The sequence below is a fragment of the Amblyraja radiata genome, chromosome 2 (genome assembly GCF_010909765.2).
Source record: "Amblyraja radiata isolate CabotCenter1 chromosome 2, sAmbRad1.1.pri, whole genome shotgun sequence".
In the NCBI taxonomy this organism is placed as follows: Eukaryota; Metazoa; Chordata; class Chondrichthyes; order Rajiformes; family Rajidae; genus Amblyraja; species Amblyraja radiata.
This window is the reverse complement of record NC_045957.1, coordinates 151,245,936-151,257,858: the sequence shown is the minus strand read 5'-3', so window position 1 is coordinate 151,257,858 and position 11,923 is coordinate 151,245,936. Positions and strand designations below refer to the sequence as shown.

Genomic DNA, 11,923 nt, shown 5'->3' with positions numbered 1-11,923 from the left:
TTCGTGACCCATCTACAACAATACATAGACACAACCCACGATATCAGAGGGAGTGAAAAAGCCTTATGGGTCAGCCACAAAAAACCTCATGGCCGGGTAACGAGCCAAACCATTTCACGATGGCTCAAACAGGTACTGAAGGCTGCCGGAATAGACACTAATACGTTTAAATCTCATTCCACTAGGGCAGCATCTACATCAGCAGCCGAGAGAATGGACGTACCGATTGACCATATTCTCAATACAGCAGGATGGTCGAGGGAAACGACATTCAGAACTTTTTATAATAAGCCGTTGATGAAGCCTGACTTATTTGCAGACAGGATATTACAAGCTACAAATATTTAATTTAAGCCTGGGGGAGCAATTTAATTTTTGTTATTGTTAATAAATACCTTTTTTGTTTCTTGGAAACAGATTCATTGGTTGATTACGATAACACTTCCTTCCTCAAGAACTTCGGCAGTGAGTGAAATAAACTGTTACACGGTTTGAAATCACAGAGCTTTGAAATCTTCACATAGTCACTCACGTGACTCCGAAGTAAAATAATAAGATTAAACGAGAACTTACCAGTTTGAAGTTTGATCTGTATTTTATGAGGAGTTACGATGAGGGATTACGTGCCCTCCGCTCCCACCCTCATTATATGGATCAAGCTAATAAATTGATGTCTCCTTATCTTTACTATGTTTACTTCAAATAACTGTGTGTATCTGTGATTCCACACCGCTGCTTGGAAGTATGCCGCGCATGCGCACTGAGCGGGTTCTTCACGTAATCCCTCATCGTAACTCCTCATAAAATACAGATCAAACTTCAAACTGGTAAGTTCTCGTTTAATCTTACTATTTTCAGTCATGACTCGGAACAATTAATAGTTCAGCAATCACTAGGCGTTCATTTACTCAAAAGATATCTTGAAACTTTTTTGATTACATTTTAGTTTTAAAATGGGAGGAGAACCAGACTTTCCTGAAATTGAAAGTTGGTATAACCCCACCTAGGTGTACCAGAATTTGTCATTTTTGTCTAAAAATAATTTCCTGACTAAATAACTGATTTTCAAGTTATTCAAACCAGACAAATAAAAGGCTTGTTCTTCAACTCTCCGTAAAACAGACCATGCTAAATCAAATCAAACAGCTCCTGCAATAGACCAAAAGACATTTTAATCCTTCCCCATTGTCCATAAAAAGTAGTATGCCGAATGGCCTACTACTGCACCTATTTTCTAATAGAAGTATCTACAATGATGAAGGGATTAGACAGAATAGTTAGTGGGAGAGAGAGAGAATTAGAGGTTGCAGGTCACAAGAGATTAATAGTAATACAAGGGATTTAAAAAAATGTAACATGTTTGGAATTTTGAAAGCTCTGGTTATAGATGGAGTGGAGGCAGATTTTATTGTGACCTTAAGAGAGAATTGTATATTATGGAGACATTTTTGAAGGACCACAGAGATAGAACCAGGGGGTTGTAGTGACCCTGCCAGGACATTATAAATAGCTGTGCCTATTCCACACAGAATGAGGGTGTATTTCTGGGCCTGTTGCATCTGCAGTCATCTCATGGGCTGCCTGGGAAATGTGTGGAGAGATTAGGTGGGTGGGAGCGGCTACATTGCAGCTAGAGTACACAACAAGTATCTTGACGTAAACACAAAGTGCTAGAGCAACTCGGTGGGTTAGGCAGCATCGCTGGAGAGAAAGGATGGGTGACCCTTGGGGTCAAAACCCTTCTTAAGACTAAAAGTGGAGCGTTGGGGGTGAAATCAGAGGTAGGAAAAGGCAAGAACAAATCATAGCCAGCCACGGATGAGCAAAGAAGGGTGGAACCAACAATGGCCCATTGTTGGCTGGGGAAGAGAGGTGATAATGAAGGGATATGAACAGTGGAACTAGTAGGATGACTGGGATGGGTCAGGGGAGCGGAGAAAGGGGATGTAGGAGTTACTACCTGGACAGGCTGGTCAGGTATGGAATGGTTTCAGAACAGAGTGAATTTCTAATTAATGTATTAAAATAAATGCTTGGTCACTGTCAATCACCCATCTTCTGTATTTACAAGTTTACTTCAAATTAATCTATTGCATTGCAATATTACTCTAAATCATCTATCATCTACACTGACCTGGGTACAGATTGTTACTGTATGATTTGCTACTGGCAGCTGCATCATGTTGACTAAATGGCAAACAGGCAGCACAGTGGCGCAGCGGTAGAGTTTCTGCCTTACAGCACCAGAGATCCGGGTTCGATCTTCACTTCGGGTGCTGTCTGTACAGAGTTTTACGTTCTCCCTGTGACTGTGTGGATTTTTCCCGGGTGCACTATTTTTCTCCAATACTCCAAAGACGCACAGGTTCGTAGGTTAATTGGCTTTGGTAAAAATTGTAAATTGTCCCTAGCATGTAGGGTGGTGCTGGAGTACAGGGATTGCTGGTCAGCTGTTTCTGCACTGTATCTCTAAACTAAACTAAACTGGAAATCAAGCAGTGGTGTATAATTGCTATCTTGTCATATTGAACAAGGATAGAGTGGGATAGAACTTCTTATGTTAATAAACAAGCAATCCAGGGGCCTGGGATGATAATCTAGAGAATGCAAACTCAGATACGCCCATGAAAATAGAATACAGCACAGGAACTGGCCTTTCGGCCCACACTGTCCATTCCGAAAATCGCGCCATTCGCTGCATAGTCTCTTAAATCAGATCAGCCTCCACTACCACTGCTGGCAGTCGCTCCAGGTACTCTGTGTAAAACACACTTGTCCTTTAGTTACTGCCCCTCCACTTTAAAGCTGTGCCCTCAGAAGTTAGAATTTGAATTAAATTGTTGAAAGAAGTTTGAAAATTAAAGAAAACAAATAGCAGATAAAGTGGCCATGGAAACATTGGACTTTGTCACCCGTGTCTGTTAGGAAGGAAGAGGTGTTATCCTTCTAACTTAAAACATGAGTGAGTCAAGTCCCACGTCAAGATAGCTAACTATTAACTACTCTCAGGAATAACCACTCAACTGTAACACCCTCCATAAATGAAACTGGGGATTGACATTAAATGTGGGCCCAACCAGCAATGGCCAAAGGTCATAAAGGTCATAAATGAAAGGAGTAAAATAAGGCCATTCGGCCCATCAAGTCTACTCCACCATTCAATCACAGCTGATCCATACCCCATAACCTCTGGCACCTGTGCTAATCAAGAATCTATCTCTGCCTTAAAAATACCCACTGACTTGGCCTCCTCAGCCTTCTGTGGAAGAGAATTCCAGATTCACCACCCTCTGACTAAATAAATTTCTCCTCATCTCCTTCCTAAAAGAACGTCCTTTAATTCAGAGAAGAAAAAGTGTTTCTAAAGAAAGTAACTAAAACATACCAGTTTGATTACTGTGTGCTACTCACTTGCTTGTCTTTCTTTGCAGGATATCTGTCTTAAGGGGGCACTGCTGTCTTCTTTGTCTAACATCTTGGCAGATATTGAAGGCAATTATGTCAGAACAACAACACGCATTTAAAGGCCACCTTTGGGATTGAAAAGTGTTGCGAGACCCGTAATTAGTTTAGTTTAGTTCATTGTTAGTGAATATTTTTTTTGTTGCATGGTAACTAGTCAGCGGAAAGACAATGCCGTCCACATATAAATGATAAAGGGAATAACGTTTAGCGCAAGATAAATTCCAGTAATATCTGATTAAAGGTAGTCCTAGAGTCTTCAATGAAGCAGGTAGTTACTCAGGACCACTCTCAAGTTGTTGCTCGATGGTTCTGTTGCCCAATAACAGCTGGGAAGAAACTGTCTCTGACTCTAGAGCATAATGGGAACATTAGTGAACAGAAGGAAGGAGATACTGGGTTAGGTGTGGACACAGTGGGACTCAAAGGGACTGTTTTAGAAACATAGAAACATAGAAATTAGGTGCAGGAGTAGGCCATTCGGCCCTTCGAGCCTGCACCGCCATTCAATATGCTCATGGCTGATCATCCAACTCAGTATCCCGTACCTGCCTTCTCTCCATACCCTCTGATCCCCTTAGCCACAAGGGCCACATCTAACTCCCTCTTAAAAATAACCAATGAACTGGCCTCGACTACCCTCTGTGGCAGGGAGTTCCAGAGATTCACCACTCTCTGTGTGAAAAAAGTTCTTCTCATCTCGGTTTTAAAGGATTTCCCCCTTATCCTTAAGCTGTGACCCCTTGTCCTGGACTTCCCCAACATCGGGAGCAATCTTCCTGCATCTAGCCTGTCCAACCCCTTAAGAATTTTGAAAGTTTCTATAAGATCCCCTCTCAATCTCCTAAATTCTAGAGAGTATAAACCAAGTCTATCCAGTCTTTCTTCATAAGACAGTCCTGACATCCCAGGAATCAGTCTGGTGAACCTTCTCTGCACTCCCTCTATGGCAATAATGTCCTTCCTCAGATTTGGAGACCAAAACTGTACGCAATACTCTTTTCGCGCTGTGTCTCTAAAGTCTATATCGAGACACAAAATGTTGGAATAACTCAGCAGGTCAGGCAGCATTTCAGAAGAATGTGGATAGGTGATGTTTCATGTCGGGATCCATCTACATTTAAAACCTAAATGTTATTATTATAAAGTGTTCTGCTTTTCAGCATTTTATGACTTGAATTTCAAGATGTCAGAATTTGTCAATATTTTTGGATGTCTTTGAATCTCTGTTTTAGTAATTTGGTAACCAAAACTCCTAAAGATGCAATGTAGCTTAGCCAGCTATCAAAGGTTTTTGTTTTATGCCATGTTCCCATTCTCTTGTCTGACACTACTATAGCCCCAACACCGGGTATTGTCACGTGTAGCGAGCTTGTGCCGCATGCTAACCAGTTAGCGGAAAGACAATACGTGATTACAATCGAGCCAACCACATCGTACAGATACATGATAAAGGGAATAACATGAATAATGTTTCGCGCAAGATAGTCAATTCCCTGCTGTAGAGACTTGTCAGAGATGGAACAGGCTCCACACAACATATTCCCCCTGGAGGGTCCACAATGTGCAACTACAAAGAGCTCATTGCTAACCACAGATTCTGCGCTAACATGTAACAGAACACACATGCATATCAATGTCAACACATGTCCTTCTGTAAAATACCAAACCCTCTTTGCAAGGCAGTGTGTCTAGTGAACCGTGACTCCTCAGGCAGCAAACCACAGCTCTCATCTTATTCTAAAGCGTTGCTAGGCTCTCTAAATACACGCCATTTGTTTCCCCTGCCAGTAAACTACGTCAAAAGTGATAATTTTTGCTCTGAATTTTTCTCCATCCTCACCTAATAATATCATCAATACCCGAATCACATTGAGAACATCGTGCTGGAATTCAGCTCTCCTCTTTACACTTTACCCCAAAGCCTTGCAAGGACTTGAGCAAAATGCAAAGTGGAGGGAATGGACATAGGATGTTTCTGGTCCGAGGACAAATCCTGACCCGTCAACTATTCCTTTTATCCAGAGATGCTGCCCGACCCGCTGAGTTCCTCCAGCATTTTGTGTAAAGCATCATCTGCCCATTTTGTCCACAGATATTGCCTGACCGGCTGAGTTCCTCCAGCACTTTGCTTTTTGCTCAGGATTCCAGCATCTGCAGTTTCTCATATCTCCATCTCACAAGTGTTTCCCTTTAAAAATTCCTTTTTGAAAGCTATTATCAAATGTCCATTCACAATGTTACCAGGGAGTAAATTGCCAGTTACCCATTTCTCCCAATGTTTGATGTTTCAGTATTTCGACCATTTTGAAATCAAATGCCATTACTCCCTTTGCGTTTTTGGCGTCATAATTGTGACTTTGTTTATTATATCTATTCTAAACCGGTTCTCAGCTTCTAAATCTCAGCTCCTCTAGCCGAACACACAGCACAGCACATAATTGGGGATTACCGCTGCAGCAGCTGTGGGTGAGAGACTATAATTCAGGAGCCACAAACAACACCAGTCACTGGGGCAATCACTCCAACAAAAACTTACACAGAGGCAGCCTTTCATAAATGTGATCAGGTGCTTCACAATAGGGTAGAGTTGCTGCCTTACAGTGCCAGGGACCCGGGTTCGATCCTGGCTGTGGGTGCTGTCTATACAGAGTTTATACGTCCTATACTCCAAAGACGTACAGGTTTGTAGGTTAATTGGCTTAGTATAAATGTAAAATTCTCCCTAGTGTGTGTAGGTTTGTGTTAATATGCGGGGATCGTTGGTCGGTGATAACTCGATGGGCCAAAGGGCCTGTTTCTGTGCCATATCACTAAACTAAATAAAACTAACTAAACGGAATTGGGCAAAATGTGACAAGTCCTGTAAATCTGCAGTGAATCTGGTGGGGAATCTGTGGAATTCATTGAACTTCATCCACATCAACCAGGTTTTATAGTCAGCTGGTCCCATCTGCCCATATCCTTCTGAACCTTTTTTATCCCGTACCCAGTGCCTTATAACTGTTGTAGTTGCACCTGCTTCTACCACTTGTTGCACTTAGAGAAAATGGTGGAAATCATTGCCACAGAATGCTGCGGAGGCCTGGTCACTGATATTTTCATATCAGAGATTGATCGATTCTTGATTAGTAAGAGCGTCAAAGGTTCAAAGGTTACAGGGAGAAGCCAGGAGAATGGGTGGCGAGGGGAAAAATAGATCAGCCACAATTGAATGGCAGTGTAGACTTGATGGGCTGAATGGCCAAATTCTGCTCCCATGTCTTACGCAAGAGAAAGTATATAATAACTTTGAAACGTTCAATAGCCTCTGGTGGAGCAAAGCCAGAAGTTTCTCCTGGTCTGTGGGGTGAAGAGATCTTGGCAATGAAGAGTTCTTGGAATTGGGTGACTTGTGAGTGAGTGCAGTCCAAGGGAATGATGAACCACATTCATGACAAAATACTGCTGCACAGTAAACAAAACCTACATGGAGGCAGTTTCTTTCGCCCAGAGAAAGCACATAGAATATTGGCCGGGGTGCTAGAGAAGGAGAAATTGAGACAAGGAACTGCAGATGCTGGAATCCTGATCTAAAACAATTTGCTGGGAGCTCAGCAAGTCAGGCAGCATCTCTGGAAGAAACTGAACAGGCGATGTTTCAGTCTGAAGAAGGATCCCAATGCAACACGTCATCTGGCCATTTCCTTCCATAGATGCTGTCAGATCGAGCTAGGTTTCCCCCAGTGGTTTGTAGGAGAATTGTGGATCTCACAGTGCACTGTATGAACACTGGGAAATGCAGAGCTACAGAGAGCAATGTCATGGAAAAAGCAAAGACCAGCAGTGAAGGGGTGTTGGAGGGGAGAGTGGGTTGAACAACAAGCAGATAGAGCAAATTGTAAATATGTGCAAGAGTTCCAAATGCACTCAACTGTACCTCAGACAAAGGTCACCCTTGTCCCGGTGAAGTCAAAGCTGATCACTTACTCCCCGATTACATTGCATTTCTAGGAAGGAACTGCAGATGCTGGTTTAAACTGTGATGCTGTCTGAAGACAGGCCTCGACCCGAAACATCACCCATTCCTTCTCTCCAGAGATGCTGCCTGTCCCGCTGAGTTAATCCAACATTTTGTGTCTATCTACATTTTATCTCGGTTTGCTTTGTTGTCACCTTCTCCTAGTTAACAATGATCTATTCTACATTCTCCTTGATCCTCATCTCTTTTGATGTCTCGTTTTGACACCTTCCCCTTCCTTAAATCGCAGTGTCTCCCTCTCCCCTGACTTTCAGTCTGAAATAGGGCCTCGACCGGAAAAATCACCCACTCCTCTCCAGAGATGCTGCCTGTCCCGCTGAGTTACTCCAGCATTTTGTGTCTACATTCACTCTACTCCTCCTCACACACACCGACACACACCCCTGAGGTACAGTAGATGTCCACTGGAAACATACTAGATGTGATATACAAACAGTGGCAATCATATCACGTACAGACCTTCCACCTGCAAAGCCATCAAAAATCACTGACTATTCTGTGCTGCAATTTGCTTTCAATTACTTTTTTTAAAACTAAATAGAACAGACTAGGAGTTTGATTCCCTTAAATGGATCCACTGTCTGTCTTCATGGAAAAGCAAATATTTAATTAAATGAAAACTTTGCCCAAGTTTCCAAGTGTGGGAAAAAAAGCAAACAGCCATTTCCTCCTCTGTCTGATCTCCTAGATAAACGTATTTCCCCACTTGGTGATACACAAGATACATAATCCAAAGCGTGCAAGTGTCTTCTGATCAAATAGCCTGGCCCTTGATCACCTAATGTGATATCTAGATGGTGAACTAACCCCGAGTCACCGAGTTAAACAGCATGCGCACACACACACACATGTGGCCTTTGGGTCTGCTACCAAATGTGTGTGGAAAAGCTAGATTGTAACCAAACTGGTTGTTTGTGGGGTGAGCACCGCTATGAAAACCAATTAGTTCTGGGAATAAATAGCAAAACGCAAATTAAAAGTCAAGAGTGAACAATGAAATTCTTAATTGCTGCAGCACAACAGAATATGTAAACATAGTACACTGTAAACAATATGATCAACGAGGGAAAGTGTGTATATGTATGTATATATATTTTTGGAGTTTAATATACACAGAGGGCACGAGATCCAAAGATAGACAAAAAAGCTGGAGTAACTCAGCGGGTCAGGCAGCAACGCTGGAGAAAAGGAATAGGTGGCGTTTCGGGTCGAGACCCTTCTTCAGACTGCACACGAGATCCAAACTTGTTAAGTCACCAAACTATGGGACTACCAGAAAATAAACCCTTGCAGCAATCACTTACGTTAACCTTGGAAAATTTTCTCGAAATCTGAACTTGCTTAATATGGTTCACCTTTACTAAATGCACACCTCCAAACCAACCCATAATAAACACCCCCAAAAGTCCTCCTTGACCATGGCCCCAACAAAGTACAGCGGCGGTTTAGTGTACAGCCCACCTTTGCTGCTACTTCAATATACATTACATCTTTGCGATTGCAATAATAAACACACTTCTGCAATAGCACACACATATCCAGCACGAGTTTTTCTCTCCTAGACATGCACAGAGCTCGTTCTTGCAACTGCGCCAACATGCACAACCAAATGTTTACAGCAGCAGAAATAAACTTCACCTTAACAAAAGTACCAGTGAAAACTATTTTTGTGCACCTATACAAATGTGGCAGTGAGCACTGCTCCCCTTTACTGCTGTACTAAGACAGTGTGCATTCTTCAGCAAATGTACAAAAACAGCCCCCACGTTGTCATAGCACAAAATAAACTCACGGCTGGCTCCCCTTTTACAAGTGTGTCACAAGAAAACTCGGAGCATTTGTTTTTACCCGTAACACAGTGTTGTCTTTACTGCCGTGCCCAGAAACTCAGGCCCAACTTTTTTGTAAAACGACACAAGTTAATAATAATACAACCGCGTTGACAACAGCGTTATTGCAACGCGGGCACCTGAACAAACTATTGAAAGCAAACACAAGACATCTTTCCAATGGTGCCAACAAACGCTGCTCACACTTGCCTCGATGGGGGAAACACACAAAAGTTCACCTTGCGATTGTGCTAATAAACACAGCCCACTTTTACAAGTGTGTCAAACTCACACAGCAATCTAGCAATCTAACTGCGGCCGGCTCTGTTCCCCTTTACCCCCGAAACTTAATGGGGCTACGCCCTGTGGTGTTTACATGCTGCAATAGATGGATGTCAACTTTAACCCAGCGCCTCTCTGCTCTCTCCCTCCATGTACAGTGTTGCTTCAGCCCGGTCACCGCGCCCCGCTTGCCCCGAGCAAACTCACCGTAAACCTGGAGGTTGTCTACAAAACCTAACGCTGTGAATAAAGTCACGACCCAAAAAGAATCCATCAGTCCCGCAGTCGAATAATCCCGCGTGGGAACAGTCGATGGTGACAAGGAGAGAGGATGGGGGGGGGGAGTACTAATGGAAAAGATTTTGTAAAGTTTTTTTGAACGGTCCCGTGGCTGCGAGTTCTCTCTCTCTCCCCGTCTGAGTCAAAAATGCGCCTATGAGTCATAGCTTAATGCATGTTAAGGGAAACAGGAAACTTCAAATTCAGAAAGTGGGTTGGGCTTTGAAAAAGAAGCGAGAGAGAAAAAAAGACTCCTCCAATCAATCATCAGTCTGCAAGAGTTGTAGTCAGGCTGGCAAGACGCACATTTGGAGAAAGCGAGAGTGAGAAACTGCACCCGACCAAATGTGTACAGAATACTCCGCCAGCAGAGACGAGTCGTGGTTTTAGTGCATGGTCCCGAGGATTAAAATCCGGAGCTTGGTTTCAACTCTTCCCCTCAACCACCCCCCACCCCCACAAGAAAATAAAAAGGTTTCTCGGGCCCCTTCCTTCCTTCCTCTCAATTTCGAGAGAGTTGCGCCTGAAGCAGGAAAGTGAAAACAGCAGCGGGGCGTGGGGTTCAATAGACGGGCTGAACGGCCGCTCGCTGTCATGCCAGCCCATACAGCGACCGTTTCCCAGGCAATATACCTGGAAACTGAAGGTTCTGCTGGGAGAAGGATCTGGGGGAAGGGTGGGGGAAACCTGACCCCAAACGTCATGCATCCATTCTCTCCAGAGATTATAATAAGGGGTAGGCCATTTAGGACCGAGATGAGGAAAAACTTTTTCTCCCAGAAAGTTGTGAATCTGTGGAATTGTCTGCCACAGAAGGCAGTGGAGGCAAATTCATTGGATGTTTTAAAGAGAGAGTTGGAGTCGAGGGATATTGGGAGAAGGCAGGAACGGGGTACTGATATAGGATCATCAGCCATGATCATATTGAATGGCGGTGCTGACTCGAAGGGCCAAATGGCCTACTTCTACATCTATTGTCTATGTTTCAATGAAACCTGATTTCCTGCCTCTGTAAATGCAGGCAACAAAAGATCAGGGGTTGGTAATTCAGCCTCTGAATCAAACAACATACAGCAAGGTGAATGGAAAGGATTTAATAGGAATCTGAGGGGTAACTTTTTCACACAAAGGGCGGTGGGTGTATGGAATGAGCTGCCAGAGGAGGTAGTTGAGGCAGGGACTATCACAACAATAGACTTATTATTTATTTATTCATGTGTGTATATATTTATATTATAGTATATGGACACATTGATCTGTTTTGTAGTAAATGCCTACTATGTTCTCTGTGCTGAAGCAAAGCAAGAATTTCATTGTCCTATCAGGGACACATGACAATAGAAACATAGAAACATAAAATTAGGTGCAGGAGTAGGCCATTCGGCCCTTCGAGCCTGCACCGCCATTCAATATGATCATGGCTGATCATCCAACTCAGTATCCCGTACCTGCCTTCTCTCCATACCCTCTGATCCCCTTAGCCACAAGGGCCACATCTAACTCCCTCTTAAATATAGCCAATGAACTGGCCTCGACTACCTTCTGTGGCAGGGAGTTCCAGAGATTCACCACTCTCTGTGTGAAAAAAGTTCTTCTCATCTCGGTTTTAAAGGATTTCCCCCTTATCCTTAAGCTGTGACCCCTTGTCCTGGACTTCCCCAACATCGGGAGCAATCTTCCTGCATCTAGCCTGTCCAATCCCTTAAGAATTTTGTAAGTTTCTATAAGATCCCCTCTCAATCTCCTAAATTCTAGAGAGTATAAACCAAGTCTATCCAGTCTTTCTTCATAAGACAGTCCTGACATCCCAGGAATCAGTCTGGTGAACCTTCTCTGCACTCCCTCTATGGCAATAATGTCCTTCCTCAGATTTGGAGACCAAAACTGTACGCAATACTCCAGGTGTGGTCTCACCAAGACCCTGTACAACTGAATATACTTCATGCTATAAGTTATATCAAAACACCAAATCAATTAATTTCAACTCTTTTACCTTTCTGTTTAAGTAGAGTCTACTGCTCACACATCTTCCTCTGAACGGTATTCATAA

General features: G+C 43.2%; 1 protein-coding gene across 1 annotated transcript in view; it reads right to left on the bottom strand.

The window, feature by feature from the left end:
* Nucleotides 1-10,058, bottom strand: part of LOC116970535 (TGF-beta receptor type-2-like) — a 91,070-nt gene extending 81,012 nt beyond the window's left edge. The window contains exon 1 of the mRNA XM_033017176.1: nucleotides 9,802-10,058. Within this exon, the coding sequence (XP_032873067.1) occupies nucleotides 9,802-9,868 (67 nt within the window). The 5' untranslated portion in view covers nucleotides 9,869-10,058. The remainder of the gene's footprint in view (nucleotides 1-9,801) is intronic.
* Between the last annotated feature and the right edge of the window lie 1,865 nt (nucleotides 10,059-11,923).